This window comes from Hippoglossus hippoglossus, chromosome 24, assembly GCF_009819705.1.
Source record: "Hippoglossus hippoglossus isolate fHipHip1 chromosome 24, fHipHip1.pri, whole genome shotgun sequence".
NCBI lineage: Eukaryota > Metazoa > Chordata > Actinopteri > Pleuronectiformes > Pleuronectidae > Hippoglossus > Hippoglossus hippoglossus.
In genome coordinates, this window is record NC_047174.1 from 18,343,020 (window position 1) to 18,361,684 (window position 18,665).

General features: G+C 40.1%; 1 protein-coding gene across 3 annotated transcripts in view; it reads left to right on the top strand.

Moving 5' to 3' along the window:
* The window catches only part of ankrd6b (ankyrin repeat domain 6b), a 47,873-nt gene continuing 29,208 nt past the window's right edge, over positions 1–18,665 (top strand). Inside the window, exons 1-3 of one of the 3 annotated variants that reach the window (XM_034579629.1) lie at positions 1–165; positions 12,744–12,837; positions 14,903–15,229. In XM_034579629.1, coding sequence (XP_034435520.1) covers positions 15,104–15,229 — 126 coding nt within the window. In that variant the 5' untranslated portion in view covers positions 1–165; positions 12,744–12,837; positions 14,903–15,103. The remainder of the gene's footprint in view (positions 166–12,743; positions 12,838–14,902; positions 15,230–18,665) is intronic. The other 2 variants (XM_034579628.1, XM_034579626.1) reach the window with 2 other exon arrangements.

Consider the following 18,665-nt stretch of genomic DNA (forward strand, 5'->3'; position numbering starts at 1 on the left):
GGAGGAGGAGGGTGAGGAAGACAGCAGCAGTGACTGTGTGTGAGAGAGTGAGTGAGTGAGTGTGTGTTCACTTTGTAGTTTCCTCTCTCTGAAACTAACAAACATTTGCTGCGCGGGGCTCAGGGACTACAGCTAACACACCGCCGTCACTCCACTCGACACTTGGTGAGTCTCTCTGTGTGTGTGTGTGTGTGTGTGTGTGTTTTTAAACATCCCGTATCTGTGTTCATGCGTTCGTGCTTCTCGCCCCTGTTCCCTGGATGGTGGCTGGACTCTGTGTTGAGACTCTGCGCAGCGACCGAAAACAAACCTCAGCTAATTCCAGGTCACGTTAGCTTAGTCGCAGCTAACACAGCGACTTTAAAGCAACATTTTCTGTGGTTTCACGTGAGTCTGCTGCTTTGCGACTTTATCACTCATCTATTCTTTAGTTTCTCGCGCCTTTCTCGTTAATACACCTCCAATATTAGTCATTAACTTGTTTTGACTTACTATTGATTCTTTGGAGACTTTATTTTAGTTTTAGTTAAGTTTATTTTGGTTATTTGAGCGTCATCCAAAAGCAAACAGTCAAAATAAAACTATACAATTTAACCCAATCCATAAAGGACAAAGTGCAGGAAGAAGAAACATCTCATATTACCTGACCCTTTCTTATAAATAACATAAATACAAATTGGCCACCACTTTTTTTGGTTGCCTTTCTTTCCACACATAACATAACAAATCAATTAAAGTAAGGTATATTTATTATCTTATCTAATTCTAAAGGAAATATAAAAAAAATAATGGAATATAATTGAATGTGTACAGTGTAGATTCCATAATCATTATATATCAATCAATTGCCAACATCAAGTTGAATAATATTTGAGCAACGTTTTAAACCATTTTGCTGAGAATTCCCAAGTTTCACTCCATAAACAGAAATACGAATTGGTTTAAACGTAGTGCGTGCATATGGATTTTTGAAATTCTACTTCTACTTCCTTCTATGATCGATGTCGGTCGATGTTAATATAAACATCTTCTGTTGGTTTTCAGGTAGCAGGAACCATCACTGGCTTTACACATAATATTTTTAGGTCAACTAAATCTTTAAGTTTTAACACATGACTTGATAAACAGTCAGTTCTTTTACATCAGCCTTTCTCATTGCTCTTTTCTCTAATACTGACAAGTGTGTAATATTAGTTTTACTTTGAATAGAAATCACATTTTATAATCCCACTTTAAAATAAATTCATATTTAAGTTTAAATTCCTCTCTGCCAAACATTAAGAAAGCTACCTTACTCGTGTGTGTGTGCAGCTCGCTATTGAATACCAAGATATTCAGTGTTCTCATTATATTCACTGTATTCCCCCATTACTTTGGTTTCTGCTGTTGCACACATATTATTTAGTTATTATTCCTGCAAAAATGTGTCACTATTGAAACAGAAGGATTTGCCCTCGACTCGGGTGAATATATTATAACTGTGTGTGTGAGAGAAGTATCTGAAAACAACAGAATATTAAGCAGTAGAAAAGTGAATTATGACAATGGGTGCAAATTAGCCAGCGCTGTATCTGATGCAAATTAGGCTACAGCCCCTGGAAAATAATACCAGGAAAATGTGAAATAAAGTAGGCTTAAGTGAAATCCTCTCTGCAGTGTGGAACTTGCCCTCGGGCTTAACCTAAATATTTAAGACTACAAGGGTTCACATTGAGGGTATTTAGCCCGTTGAGAATATGAGCTTATTAGGAAAGGCTGGTCAGTAATGTGCTATAATGATCATATGCTAAGTACAGCAACTTACACCCAGAGGGCAGGACTGGTTGTTGTCACCTAGTAGTGTGTAGGATTCCAATGGGTTGTTAGTGTTGTAAGGGTGAACTCAGGGTCCAGGGAGCCTGGAGGGAATAGTTTCATTTTTGGGTGGACTTCTCTTCAGAGGTTGACTGGAGACGTCTGTGTTGTTGGGAATGTGGCTGCGTCGTTCTTATGTTAAAGGCAAACCCTGGAGAAAACCCTGACCTAAGTGTGTGGACGTTCTCTAGAGTTCACATCTGACAGCTTGAGTGTTCACTTTCTGTTTCCTCACACCTATAATATACACTCACATTATCAGGAATGCCCTACTTATACTGGGCAGGGCATGGATTCCATAAGATGTTGGAAACATTCCTTTCGAGGTTCTGCTCCAGGTTGACATGACTACATCATCGTTTGTGCAGCTGCACATTCATGCTGCCAATCTCCTGTTCTACCGCATCCCAAAGATGTTCTACTAGATTCACTTTGGGCACTGACGTTCACTGAACTCACTGTCATGTTAATTAAACCAGTTTGAGAAGTCTTTGGCTCAGAGACATGGAGCATTATCCTGCTGGAAATATCCATTAGAAGATGGTAAACTGTGGTCCATAAAGAAATGAACATGGTCAGCAACAAGGCTTGGCATTCAAACAAGGCTTGGTATTTGATATGTTGTTCATTCTGAGATGCTTTTCTACTCACCACACTTATAAAGAGTGCTCATCCGAGTTACCTTAACATTTCAGTCAGTTCCAACCAGGCAGTCCATTCTCTTCTGACCGCTCTCATCAGCAAAGCGTTTCCATTCCCAGAACTGCTGCTCACTGGATGTTTTTTGTTTTTGGCTCCATTCTGAGTCAACAAATCTACAGACGTACAGTATGTGTGTGAAATCCCAGCAATTTCTGAAATAATCAAACCAACAATCATGTCATGGTCAAAGTCACTGAGATCCAATTCTTTCTCCATTCTCATGTTTGACATGAACATTAACTGAATGCTGACCTGTATCTGCATGGTTTTAGTTTGTACGATAAAGCAGGTGTACTTGGCTTATATATCCTGACAAAAAGGGAAACAATAACAACAATATCACATTTTAGTGTTTGGTTCTGGTGGATGATGGCATGGAATGTTTGGAAACCACAGCACAAGGGCCGGGAGATACTCTCTTAAATATGGTCCTCCACACTGATTGTACAGCTTTTCTCAGGAGGCTGAGATGAACACGTGTTGAGTAAATTGACTTACATGTTTACTCATATTACTCAAATACTCAGCTGATATTTTCAAATCTTTGTTTTAAAAAAAAGAAGAATTTAATTAAACTTTCCTATTTCCTAAACTTCTTTTTTTTCTTAGTTCCCCAGAAGGTGAGATTTCCACCCGAATACAGTGACATGTAACGCAGCCTCTCAGTGTGAGGTCTGTGTGAGGCTGATGAGTGCATCCACACAGTTAGAGTAAGGCCAACAACCTCACCCATGTGTCCATCTGCTCTTGTCCTCTGGGAGCTAATGAGCACGGCACAGTGCTGTCGAGGTCAGAGGTCACCATGTGTATAATGGGAACATAATACGTTTAATGGGTCACAGGGCGGGGGTGGCTGGTTTGGGGCCACCTTGTACAGGATCCAGAAACTAGACACTGTACGAGAGGTGATTATTAGATTTGTCAGATGGTGAGATGGTGCCTGGTGCAAATACAGATGATGAGAGCAGCCAATTCCCATATTACGTTTTACTATCCCTCTATGGTAAGTTAAATGTACTGATTCTGAAATGCTTTCTAAGGAGATGATATCACTTTTGCAATCAGATTTACACATTACAGTTTTAAGCCCAACCTCAGGTGGTAGTGTAAACGGACAAATCATGGGATTAGCACACAGTTTTTCATAGTGCTGCTTCCTTAGTGAGCCACTGCAAGTGAATATCTCTGAGGCATAAGAAAAGGAGCTTTATCCAGTCCTTTGCCTTGCAGGAGCTCTAAATACCACTTAAAGTCTTTATGACTTGAAAACAATGAACTCTATAGCCGTGCACAGCCCCTCGCCCTCCCTCAGACACTGCACCTGCTTTCAGGAAGTTCTATGTGTGTGCAGAGGATTAAAGAAATGGAGGGAACTATTGGTGTATGCACACTAGGGCTGGATAAAAAAGGTTTTTAGAGTAATCAAAATATTTATTTGAGTGACCCAATGCCCACAATGATTTCTGTATTTGCGTCTTTTCCACGTTCATTTGCAAGTGTGTGCAGTACTTTTTGTTGTAAGTGGTTCATTCAGGGCTGGATTAGTTGCAAAATGTCTGCTTTGTGGTAAGTTAATTATAATTATTATGCACATTTTTTATTTTACGTTGAAAAGTAACATAGATGATGACTGGCAACAGTTCCAACAATTTACACTGTCCTGTGCTGCAGTTTATGGGACTGTTGTGACAGGATGGTTAGCTGGCTGTGGCTGTCCTGTTGTGAATCTAAAGATTGTATCTGGGAGAGGAATGGACTGAAAATAGATTGATTTAAACTGTGGGTTTGTGTTTGTTGAGGAGATATATCCCTCTATGAGATGTAAGGCCATAGAATCAAGCAAACAGGGTGTGGTTTCTAGTTAATTCCACTTGAGCTAATGCTAGCCACCAGCTGCCTGCGGATATGAAGCTGATATCACAATGTGCAGATGAATTAGTGAATAGTCTGTGTTCCAAGGGAGGGAGTGCAGAAAAATCTGCCCCCCCCCTCAGCTGACACTCAGCAGGAGATGTGGCATTGCGAGCAGCTACACCGTCTTTGTCTCAATTTTGGGGGGCTGTATTTGTATATATTATGCGTATGTGTGCATGTGCAAAAAGACCTGTTAGTAAAGTAATTTCTTTTGTTGTGTGTATTTGCGGCACATGTATTATCAAATTGATGAATTTGGTCTCTGTATGAATCTCCATTAGGTGACGATCAGCAGCAGAGATGCTGTGCTAAGCTTGAATTCAAGCCTCACACTGTGGGATAAATGAGGTTACCAGTAAGATTAACAGTGCACTGGAATACGCGAGATCTTGTTTGCATGCAACACAGAGCCACTGGTTCAAATGAGCACAAGTGGCATGAACCATTTTGTGTGCAGAACTGTGCTTGAGTGCGACAAATCAGTCGACACAGTTTTTCGGTCACTATGATTTAGTGTGAATCCTTTGGAGAGGATTGGTGAGAAAATAGTCCACTAGATGTCTTCTTATTTCTTACCTCTTAAACCTAACTATCACTATCCTCCAAATGTAAACCATGGTCTGACTTCCCATGGGAGTGTTTTGTTTTACAAGGCCAGTTTCCCAGCATTCTCACACAATTAGGTATTATACAATGAAGATAAAGAACAGAAGGAAAAGATATTAATGCAAAGTTCAATCCTGTTCATCAGTTATCAGGGTAAGAAATGTCTGTGTTTATTTATTTAGATATATTTATTTTTTACTCTGAAAATATACAAAATCAAATGTATATCGATTTATACTAGAGTTGTACTAAAATACATTAAATGTTCTTAATGTTATTTTTAGTCCTATCTTGTATAAGTTGACCTCTGTACTAGTTATTTAGATGGCTATCACATCTGGCTCGGCTGTCACATGGATGACAGAAGGTTTATTTCCAGCATTGATCTTAGGATAAGCCAGCAGCACGTCAGCCTCGTATGTCTCTGCACAAAATGCAAAAGTACTTTACAGTGATTAAACTGATGATGTAGTCGTACATATTTGTCCAGCATTCTCTGGAGAATTTATGGTCCATTTTGTCCATCATAAACGCTTCAGTCAGCACAGATCTCTCTGCTTCACTGTGAGCTAGCTATCACTGAAACAAATCTCGGGATTAGTTAATGGGTCAAAGGATTGTTTTAACCTGGTTTTGGCACTCTGTCCCTGACTGCTGAAAGGAAAGACAGATGGCTGAGATTTGAGTGAAATCCGGGGACAGAGGAAAGGGTTGAGGGGGACCTTCCATTCTGGCCACTTGTAAATCATATAATCATGTTTGTGATGGGAAAAGCCCTCCTGCTGAGTGAAAAGCTGCACTGGTAATAGCCTTTGATGGGAAGCTGCATGTAATATATCTGTTACTGTGTGTTGTTTGTCGTTTACAGTCAGATTTAATGCTGGCCCAAAATAAATGAATGATATTTTCTTTTTGTATTTGTCGAGTTCTATATAGTGCTTTGAACTCTTTCTTTCTCTCTTTTCTCTCATTCCCCTTCTTTCACAAACACATTTACCAGTAAGTAATAATTGGACTGACCATTGGTAGCATCCCGTCAAGTTTGTGGACTGTCAAAACATCCATTCAAATTCCATGGAGGTTTTTATGTTCATTCTCAGGCAGGGAGACCTGGTCATGGTTCTAGCTGTATTACCGCGATAGGCAGTTCTCAGTAGGCAGGCAGATCTAGGTTTTTACACCTGCTTTCTCTGTGTACCTGTCACTGGGGCTCTGTTGTGCATTAGCGCAAACTGTGTGCTCTCACGTGTAACATGAGAGCGTGCTCTACCGCCACAGTATGAATCTAATTCTGTGGGAAAAACTGCTCGTACCCTTATGTCACACACTTAAAAAATCTTTCACCTTCTCCTGCCTATTTGGTATTTTTATGTCAAATTAAGTTTTTTCTTGTTTTTGGGGACTGAAAGGCTCTCGTGTCCACATTAGATGAAAATGAAACCCATTAAAACCTTAGACCCTCATGAGAACAAGGAAAATACTTTCTAAAGGGAGAACGCTTGGGAGGGTCTACTCCGAGGGGTTCCCCTCCAGGACAGTCAAGAGTGGACGTGTTACAAGATTGGCAAATCAACCTCAGCATCAGGACAGACATTCTTTACATAATAATTGTTGATATTGTCAGCGTTGGTGTGAAGTCTGGAGTGTGATTTGTCTTGGTTACCTTAGTGAGTTATACTTTATACTCTTTATAAATAAGAAGAAAGTGCTCCCTGGCAATCGAGTGCTGTAAATAGTTTGGGCGCTAAACTGCCCTTGTAATGTAGTTCCACCTTCTTCCTCACGTAAAGTAACATATAGAAAAGGGATTTTAGAAGATGGAGACTGCTCCATAGACAGCTAGTTAATCATTACTGGCTCTTCTAAAACTGCTGCTGTGTTTGTGTTTCATTTAACGCTTGAAGTATTTTCATTAAAAGAAAAAAACTGACAGAAATTGGAGATGGTACAAAGCTGTAAATCTTGCGGTAAAATGTTGGTAGATGAACACTTATACACTTCTTCATGTATAAGAGATGAGATGTTGTGGCTAGTTCAGGGAATTTGCAGTGTATCAGTGTGTTAAAAGCTCATGCAGTGAACCATGGAACTGAAAAGTCATGAAGGTGTTCTTTATGGGGCTGTGAGAGCACATACAAGAGCTGACCCACATAACAGAGAATGTACAGCAGGCAGGGTTGTAGCTCAAAGCACTGAAGTTAATTATAGTGCATTCATACCCTGCCTCATTGCACAAAGGTAATACAGATTTAGTTTTTAATGTTTTCATCCCAGATAAGAGGTACACACTGCAGTGAAGGATATATTTTTTTATTTTCAGTGCTGTGCTCTCATCTGAGAGCATTTAAAGTTTAATGACCCCGCTTGAGGGAATTTTTTACGTTCAGATATAGAAAATAAACTACTCTGTTTGAAGTGTGCACAGCACTTCATTTTGTCTGATCAGTGACAAACATATGATGGAGCCTTTGAAGCACTACTGGTTCCTTGAAGGGGGTTAGTTAGAAAGACAAATTCCAAATTAGGGCCTTGTTTTTACCTAGAGCCTGACCAATATGTTAGTTGGCTGATAATATTGGCTGATATGAGCCTTTCCCAGACATATCCATATCAGCATCTATTGCCAATATGACCAATATATCGTATTGGAGATTTTCTTTACTCCCCCTAAAAATCATTATTGATCAGGCTTTATCTTTATCCCCCAACATACAATTCTTTGAAATCAGTTTGTCCATCTATCTGTATTTATAAATGTCATCTCTTGATGTTCCATTTCCACACTGGATTCCTACCCTGACTTTTTAAAGAACATTGGTATTTGGGGTATTTTTGGGGTCCCTCAGTGGGGGACATTAATGTCTTGTTTGTCAGATCTTAATCTCACACCCACAACAATTTAAATTTAGAGTTTCTAGATTGAAGTTTTGAACAGGGATGCTGATGTTGACAGATGGGCCCTAGCGGTTAAATTCCTGGCATACTTTAGATATCAATTGCTGTTCAGGGTCTGTCCTTGGTAACAATGTCTTCAGCTTCCAAGGTGAAACCATAGTGTGTGTCGCTGACTCAGCATTATTCATCAGCTAAACACTGTTTTGAGAGGTGCTATTCAGGGCTATCATGGTAATTTGATTTAAGTGGCACACTTACACCAGAGTCTGTGTCGCTATATCACTCCATTTATAACATAATGTCAACTGACAATTGTTATAATTTGGAAAATCTAGGAGTTTATTGTAGTGTTAAATAGTAAACCAGCCAATACCCCATAATTACAAAGCAAAAACAGAGTTTTGGAAATGTTGCACATTTATTAAAAAGGAAAAACTCAGTATTTCACTCAGTGCTAAGTGTAGCACCTTTGGCAGAGATTACAGCCTCCAGTCTTCTTGGGTATGATGCAAGAAGCTTTGCATACCAGGATTTGGGGATTTTTTTCCCACAGCTTTATCAGGTTGGATCGTGACCATCGGTGGACAGTTATTTTCAGGTCTCTTGAGAGAAGTGTGAATGGATTCAATGCAGGGCTCTGGTTGGGTCACTCAGGGACATTCACAGAGTTGTTCCTTGGCCACTCCTGCATTGTCTTATCTTTGTCCTCAGAATGGTTGTCATTCTTGAAGGTGGCCTTTTGGTTCAGTGTGAGATCCTGAGTTGGATGCCTGATTTCCTGACGCGACATTTAGACTTGAGGCCAAACAGTTCAGTCTTGATTTCATCAGACCAAACAATCTTGTTTCTCACAGTCCAAGAGTCCTTGGGACTCCTTAGGTGCTTTCGTGTGTCTTTCATTGAGGATAGGTGTCTGTCTGGCCACTCTGCCACAAAGCCCAGATTGATGTATGCTGCATTTAATGAGCAAAGTCTGAAGAGCATTTTTAGTTTAGTGAATAAATCAAACAGATTGCTGAGACATTCCAAGTTCATCAATGCTGAAAACAGTCAGCACATCAATTTGAGGAGACACAATGAGACACAAAGAGCTGACACATCCCTTACTTTACTTTCAGGAGCTTCCCCTAACTTGGCCACTTACTTCTAGCCTCTGGATGTTAAGTGAATGTGGCCCCTCATCACATTTTACCTCCAATCAATACAGAAAATCTGGTAATTTCAAAGGGTTCACAAACTTTTTTTTTACCACTGTTTGTGCTTGGACTTAAAACTGTGGGGCCGAGGACAGTTTTTTTAATTTTGCTGGTGTCGAATAACCACAGCTGTATTCTCCGGTCACAGGGTCACATGGCACACTGACGTACTCTTTATAACAGCTGTAAAACCAGTCACTTTTGACTTAAATTGCTCCAATACTTCAGCACTTATCATGACACTGATTACAGCTTTGAAAGGCTTGTGAGTTATCTTCAGCAATTGTAGCTTTTGACATCTAAGCCTTAATTGATAGGAAGGGCACTGCTAAGCTGTCATTCACTGCCATATAAAGTTCAGGCTGACGTGTTCGTGACCTCTCTCCTCAACTTACAGATGCTCCGTGTGTGGGTGGAAAACCTGAGTGGTTCAGTGGTTAGGTTGGGTTCCAAAGATTTTAGAGAAAGTTTGATTCCCACTGTTGCCTTAACATTTTGTTTGTTTGTTCAGTCTGTCTCACACAGGTGTAAAATGTTTGCTATAAAGATAATTGTCAATAATTGTTGTGATAAGTGTCACATTATTATTTCTTTTAAGTTTAAAAACTGATTGTAGCTCCTGAGTGAAGGTTGTGATTTTAAACTTTTCTGTATGAAAAGAAAATGATCAACAGCAAAACATTTTACAAATCAATTTTGATCAATTTTATTTTATACCTCCACACTGTGCTTTCACAATGCATAAGCATTATAGCAACATATATTGAACCTTTGTTATATTGCTATTGATGAAAATTACATTGCGATAATTATTTATACTATCACCCAGCCCTACTCTATCTTAAACCAACTCTATGCTTAACCTTTAAAGCAGGTCTTATTTACCCTGACCAGTCCAGCAGGATTTCTTGTCTTTGTTTCTTTATGTTTGAATAGTAAACAGTATTGTCTATATGGTTATACTTTTCTACTAAACCCCTTTGATGATCTAATGAATGAGCTTAAATTGTCCGTGCTGTTATTATAATTATAAATACATTTAAATGCTATGCTGTCAATTTCAATGATTAAAATTGTAACTCATTTATGGGACTGAATCTGTGAGACTGATTTTATGAGACTCATCTGAATACCCTGATTACACCTACATTGAAAAGTTCTAATAGAACCCTACAACCTATTGCTGCCACATTTTTCTGTTCTTTGTAACCTTGGTCCCTGTAATTTAGATTGTAACTCATTTACGACGGAATACTTTCCAACACCACTTCTTCCAGGTGGGAACCAACACGGATACAAAGCAGGGTGTCAGTATGACAGGGAGGTGGTTTTCAGGAGCGAGCAGGTTAATAAGTATTCTCCCGGGCCTCCTCCCTGAGCCATGTGAAAAGCGAGGGCTTGGCATTTCTTGTTTTTGAACCGAGTCCTGAGTTCCTAAAAGTTTACACAAAAGCCTTGTTGCCTAGCGGCGTGTGAGAACCCTCACTGTGACGGCGAGGCCTGCTTTTGTGTGTGTGGGTCTCTCACTGAAAAAGATCTTCTTTAGAATCAACTGGAATGCAGCCGGGTAGAGAATCCCCCCCACCCTTTTCTTAATCTTGTTCATTTTCTGCTGGCAGGAAGGAGCCATTCAAACGCTTCTTGCAAAAAACTTTTTCATGCATATCAGGCACTAATCACTTTGTGTGGTCTGATAAAAAAAATGTGGCAACGTTTAAACTATGAAATTTGTCAGACACAAACCTCTGGTCACGTCTGCATGTCAATCTGAATGACGACAACATTTATTGTGCTGTAAAAACATGTTTTTGATTTATTGTGAGCAGAAACACAATTATATGGAGAGCAAAGAGAGTTTAAAACTTTAAATAACAAGCACCCTTTTAAACAGCAACTTGAATTTTCTATTATTTTTACTTCTTAAAACACAAACAATTTAAAACTTGCACTGATGTGAAACCTCTAAATGATTCCTTTTAAGGGAAGATTGAATCACTATATGCTCCAGAATATTTTCACCACAAGAGCTCATCCATCCTTGTATTCTGTCACTACCATCCTGCTTCAGTGAGTCCAAACAATGCCACCAATTCAGAGAACAATACAAACAACTCACTTTTCTTCTTTTGCATAACAGGGGCGTGTACTACGAAGCAGGATTTGCGGTTATTGGGGTCACTTCAGGTTTACTTCAGGGTTTTCAGTCTCATTCACTTTGTATCGGGGTAAATCACCATGGTTACTTATGCTGAACGGCTAGGTTACGTTGGAGATAAAAGATCAAGCAGTATAAAAGCACAGCCCACTGGCCAATGGATTCCTTTGAAACATGACATCACCGTTCTTAGAGGATCCTGTGGAGCTGGTGTGGATTGTTAGAGGGTCTCTGAAGAGGACAGGGGTCCTCAGAGACCGACAAAATAATATTACCTACTCTGATGAGTATCCTTATAGGGAATGATAAATGTGTGATTGGTTAAGTTGATCCCCACCAGTAACACACCCAGTACATCTCAGTCTCTTTCCAGATGCGTCAGGCACATCCTGTCACCAAAATACCAAATGTGCTCAGTCGCCTTCCGTGCGCCATGGTGCTTGAAAATGGGATCATATGTTTTTTTGACTAGTAATTGCAAATGTTTCCACCACAGTGTGTCCTCAGAGTCAGTGCAGACAGTGTGTGTCAAACTAAAGCTCATTATAGAGGCTACATCATGTGATTAATTGAAACATTTCATCTCTCATCCAAAAGGCTTCTTCACTTCTGTTCCACAGGTCTCATTAGTAGAGAACAGATTCATATCTCATCGCCCCAAGTTATTTATCTTGTTCCCACACGTTATTATGTCGTGGTCACTTAATAGACTTTCTTTTGTCACCAGGGGGCTCCGTAACCATTTTCTTTTTTACCAGCTTTCCATCCTGCATTTACCAGCTGTTTCTTTTAGTCTCTTTTACTTTCTTTTTAGATAATGTGTTTGTTCTACTTGTATTTTTATGATAGAACAGTTTGCTCCTGTTGGCTCAATATGTGGCTCAATATGTGGCTCTGCTGCCGGTGATTGGTCATATGTAGTAAACCCCGCCCCTTTTTCGTGCATGCGCTCAGATCTTGATGAGGCGAACCTGGGTTGATTTAATGAGTTGATAACCAGTGCTTTGTGACTGCTTAGCCTGATTGTGATTGTTAGGTTAATTTCACCCGGATATCAAAAAGATATCCTGGATATGTTGAACTTCCTTCGTAGTACAGGCCCCAGGTCAGTTATAGGCTTATAGGGGTAATTGGAACACATAGCAGCCAATAACATTCCTTTTTGATTTGCATTGTATAAAGTCCAGTTCCTAAAAGGACAAGAATTTGTGTTTTTGGGAGTACAAAGGAGTTTCCATGCACATTCCACACAGAGTCTTGACCCCATCACTTTCCTTTCCCGCCTCCCTCCTAAACACAATGGTAAAAAGATAATGAGTGCATTCATGAAGACCTGTAGCAACAAGTGGAACTCAAAACATGTGCTGTTCAACACAGACATACAGAAATTAACAAAGAAACTTCACTTTTGCCTTTACCAGCTTCCTCCTTCTTCATCAGCCTTCCTCTGTGTTTGCTGTATACTGGTCAGCAGAGCCCACTGCAATTACAACTCCCACCGCATGCACAGTTTGTGTAAGTATGTACACATTGATTTACGGACACAGTGCACCCACCCTCACAGGAGGTTATGTGCAGGCAGCTGCATGTAGAATATAGAAGACTGGTCGGTTTTAGTGTTGTCTTCACCTCATTTGGAACAGGATGTGTCCACATGTGTGGCTGGGGCTCCATTGTAATTGCAAGGTCATCAGGCACTTCTTCAGGCAGATACTTTCATTAGGCTAGTTGTGACTTTTTGATAGTAATCACCTGGAGTTACTTTTCAAAAGAGATCAAGATATTGTCTCTATTGAAATTGTTTAAGGAAGGTACCCATTCAATTTGGGGTTTGTAATTTTTGGGCTTGTGCACAAAAAATTATTTGGCAGTCAAACTGAATTGCACAGCAAGGGTTCATGGTTCATTTGAAATGAAAGGTTAGTGTTTTGGAAATAATCCATTTCTCTCTCTGGATGTAGCCATGTATGCCTGCGGCGCTGTGAATCAGTCTTGTTGATGTCATCTGCACCATGTTGTCTCATTCTCTGCTGTGTTTCCAGTAATGAAAAATGCAGTCATTAGAGGAACTGTCATCACAGATTAGACTCCAGGGATCAGATGGGACGTGCCTCTTCCTCTGCAGGGTAGAGCTGTATAATCAGTGTTGAGTTGAAAACGTTGTTTTCACCATCTCTCACATCCTGTGTCTGTCTCAGGTTACCAGTTTGTTCGTATATGACCTTGTCATGTTCCTGTGGAAATTACCTGTTGCAGGGTGCTAATCCTTTTCACCATGCTGTTTATTCTGTAAAAATGTACCACCCATCTCTAGATAAGTTGTATTTGCAATGCAACTTAATATCTTAGGCTTAGGCTAATTTACATTATTATCAATGTGATTGTGATTTGATAAGAGGTTTTTTGAAAGGTCGCAGAGCCACTGCTGGGAAGGCATCTCAGGAAGAAACGTAACAGTATCTTCAACTCTGCCAGAGATGGGTTCTGATAACTGTATCCATTTTGATACATGCAGAAGATGTTCTCAGGTAAAATCCTGCTAAATAGTACTACTCAGCACACATTTTATTTTGAAAGCACCTGCACTTCTGGCTAATGATAGAGCATTTTTAAGACCTGAGTATCTTGAGCTACAGTAGACTGGTCTTGCTGTTGTAACTGGGTCAGACCACTAAGGTGCGTTCTTGTGGCTTATCACAACTACTAATGAAGACAGTAATGTTGTGTTCATCGGGCTGCCCTTTTAAAAGAATGATTAAGGCCATAAGAACATTTGAACATTGTGTGTACTTAAATTGAAGGAACAACACATTTGTAATCATAACTGATAGAATTAATACCCAAGATATGGAACTTAAATAATTTCTAAAATTATAGTCTAACCAAAATTTCATAACTCAATCGATCATTTTACTAAGAAACAAAAAAAAAGTTGATTTCTTTTCCCATTGAACTTCCATTTTCACCGCCTAGGCAATTTTCTGAAGGTTTCAGAAAACGGGCATCTACAGAACAGCAAGCAAGCTGGTAACAAACAGAATCTATTTAAGAGATTCATGAAATGCATTATTAGGGCAACAATGCCTTCCACTGAGCTTGTAAAGATGGAGACACTGTATGACAGCTCAATGTCTGTCAGTTGTTGGATTTTAATGATAATGAGAAATAAGATGAGTCTCTTGAGGTGCGACAGCCTTTTTCTTTTTTATCGCTCTCTTTCCTGTGGTTAGACCAAAACCACAGAAGTGTGTCACAGAAAAAATCATCAAACCACAGGAGTGTGTGTGTGTGTGTGAAGTGTGCAGTGATTAGGACCATGTTCTTGCTTGTTTTGTTTCGGTCTCACTGTGCGTGAAGAGCTTGCGTCGCTTTACAGCAGTGACCAAATTTGACCCCTCTTTGTGGCTCTCATTGCAGATTATTTCAGTCCAGCTCACATGATCACACAAGGGCTGGACAGTAGTGATGTCGGTCGGCTCTGCACATTCCCTTGTTTTCCTGTTTGCCAGCTTACTATGAGCGGAGCACATGCTGACTTGTTTTCACTCCATTCATGTGTTTCCTGTTCTCTTCCCTGCAGCTAAGAGGATGAAGGGGAGGAATCCTGGCGCTGTGTGGGGTTTTTAGCAGCAGAAGAATCAGACACACTGGCAGCCTCTCCAGCTCCTGTTTGACACCTCTGTCTGTCAAGGAGCTCACCATGAGTTAGAGGGCATCGGCGAGCATTGCCAAAGCTGCCTTCCTCAGCATCTGGAGACAGCAGCATCATTCGCCCTGCTTCATGAGCCAGCAGGATGCGGCTGAGGTCCTCGCACTCTCCGAGCGCCTCCTCATAGCGTCACACAAGGGACAGGCCGACAATGTGGTCCAGCTTATCAACAAGGGTGCAAAAGTAGCTGTAACCAAGGTGAGTGAATGTGCTGTGTTGTGCTGCAGTCAGGTCTAAATTTCCATTTGAGCCACACTTTGGTCCATGACTGGATATTACAAGAACTTCCACAGCTGAAGCATTTGGGTTGGTTCCAACAAAGTCTGCAGTGTTTTGTAAAAGCGGTCAATGAAGCTGTCTGGCGCAGGTAAAATGACTGGACAGAGGTTGCTTAAAAAGTTGGATCTCAGCCTACGCTTTGTTGTGTAAACAGATCAGATTTTGGAGAGGAGTCAGTTGCCTTCCTTGTATAAACATCTGTTCTGCATGGATACAAAATTGATCCACTGGACTGGGTATTGTTCTAAATAATGTGATAGAAGTGCCAATTTGATACCTAATTATGTACCTAAACGGTCAAACTTTTTTCAGTTGCTTACTAGAAAGTGATATTAACCTTTGACTCAGTTTGTATTTCTAAGCTTTTCTAAAGCTTTCAACCACATTTCCTATCTATCTAATATTTCATTTTAGGCATTTTGACAAATCCCTTAAAAACAAACTCACCTGCATATCAGAAATTGGCAGCTTTCAGATCCTTGCACTGATCATTTCCATTGTCCCTGTGTGTCGTATTACAAAGAGTTCAACCAGCTAAATCAGCTGAGAGTGATTTAAACTTTAATTTAGTTTAATCTGATTAGTTGACAAAGTATCTATTCTCCATGCTGATCAACCCCTACAAGTAGTAGGCAGTGACTTGTATGCACACAGAGGTTTGACAACATCAGTTGGAGCACACACACACGCATGCACGCACGCACGCACGCACACACAGTGTCGTCTGAGGCCTTGCTTTATTCTTTCATCCCACATCTAATATCTCCTGTAATAATAGCAAAGGTCGAGGTCGTTTTACCAAGATGTGATGTAACCCTCGCCTGTGCCACTTAGTGCCTGTGCTTATCTGCATGTAGAATAATTCCAGATTCAAACCATAATTTACCCAAAAGATTTTACAGATTCTCCAGTTTTGTCTTAAAACTTCGACCTATTAAACAAAAAATTAAGCATTCTAGACTATGAAGATAGTTTGACACAACAACGTTATCTCAAGCTCCAGTTACTAGTTGTTTCCAGTGTTTTTAATTACATCTTATGGGGTTCATCAATTATGTAACTTGAGTTATGTGATACCAGGTGGTTCTATGTGGGGAGAGAAGCTTATGTCTGTCTCCGACCCTTTCCCCATCCCCAGTAGTTAATGTAAGGACGCCTGTCAAGCAGTCTATATGCACATATGCTGTTTTAAAGTCATGACGGTGTCAGGTTTGCAATTTCAACAACTAGAAAAGGTGTTGGCAACTTACGTGATTTTGTGCTGAAAGCCACATGTCCCAGGCAAACAGGCAACAACACTTGTATTACAGTACTTAATTATCAGAAAAAGAGGTTAGCGTAGATGCTGCTGTAGCATCAGTTATATCAGAACTGAGTAATTCATTGAAAGAAGAGCAAAGATTGACACTGAAAGCTTTTCTCAACAGGAAAGATGCTTTCACTCGTCTCCCGACTGGCTTCAGCAGATGACACACTGAGACACAGATGGTTCATTCAATCAGCTGCCACGTTTTATTTTGAAAGCACCTGCCCTCTTCTTAACAGGTCCCTACGAAGGTGTCCCAGATAGTTCTGTGTATGAGCCATCTGGTGCGTCAGGGTACATGGGAGTTGGAATAGAGTGAGAATTAGGTATTCAGTTGATTTGTGTGAGACTATATGTGCGCGTCTGTGAATGTGTGTCAGTCTGCCAGAGGGACTTAATTACGTCATAAAGGTTTCAACGACAACGTCAAATTTTTTGTATATATAAGTATTGGCTGATATATTAATATCAGAAATGTTTTATACCCTACTAACGCCAGTTGCATCGCCCCCAAAAATCTGTGTAGGTCAGGCTTTAATATACAGTACAGTATGTGTGATGGTACTTTAGCCATGTGGGGGGAATTTTGTAGTTTGCCAGCAACCTGTCTGGAACAATACTACAGTACCACTGCATCACCCTCATAGATGGTTTACATCTACAATATTTTCAGAGCTGTAACAGCACACAGTTTTTCGCAGCTACCTGGGGGGCAGTTTCATTTAACAGAAGATGAATTGACGTGAAGACCCTGTATCTGCATGAAAGAAAACAGTATCTGCAGTGGAGAGACTCAGGATCAAACTTGTACATCTCCATGTAAAGTATATCAGCCTGCAGTATGATCTTACCCATGAGACCCTGGCATTTTTTTTTCTGGGTGGCCATCATACATTTGTTTCCCTAGACACGACAATGACAGTCGTGTTCATGCTGCATGATTCCTGGAATAAAAAATGAGTTTCGATGTTTCTGACACACGTGTAGAATCAATGATTTAGTGACGTTAAAAAAAAAAAAAACGCTCTTTGTCAGATGCCTGAAATAAAAGAGCGCTGAGTTCTTTTCATGTGTTAATGCTTCATACTGGATGTTTTTGTTGTGCATCATGTGCTTTGCATTTTCGGTTCTCGCACTGCAAAACCAGTTTTCCGTGGGAACATGAACACATGGCATCAAACTGCAACAGCTAAAACAAAATTACATGAGCTGATGCTCGCTCGCACGATTGTTTTGCAACCGGCTGCATTTGGGTGTTTTGGCAAGGCGCCATCGTAGAAGCTTAATCTAGGATAAAGGGGGCAGAGTTCGTATGAAACATTCCTCTGCTCAAGAAAAGGAATGTAGGGATGTTTTTTTTAATGGCGAATATGATGAATGGGACTGAGATAGAAAATCATAAATCAGATGAAGAGAGGGAGGCAGAAAGGATTAGGCGTTAGGGCGTTAGATGAGGTTTACAATGAAGGATATTGGAGTTGAAAAAAAGAGAGGAGATGATGTTTTTGCCTGATCAACGCTGGGTTTACAATTGGGAGAGTTCAGAAGACATCTGTTCAAACTGCTCATTGAGGCAGAGCCTGATTTTCATTTGAATTTGAATTTGAAACTAGTGACAACAAATGGAACACACTGAGTGTAAACAATTCAGGAGAGTATTTAAACAATTATTTTCAATTGCATTTATTCACGAGTTGTGTAGATGCATGGTTCCTGAAATAACAGGCCCGATCACTGTCTGTATATTCAAGATAAGGTGACAGTTACAGCTGGATGGACATGAAACTCTCTTTTTTAAACTCCTGTACAAAATATTATTTTATGAAAAGAAAGAACGTAAATCAGTAGGATAGAAGTAAACTATGAGAAACATCAGTCACTCTTTGTAAAGTTCTTTCACAGGCACCACCAAAGTCAGGTCAAAGTCACTTAACCTTCAGTGTTTGATGAATTTGACTTTGAATTTAAGGGGTAAACAGTGACTTCAACATACACCTTTTGTATTGTCACAATATCCATTATCTCATATTCCTTTATGCTGTGGAATAT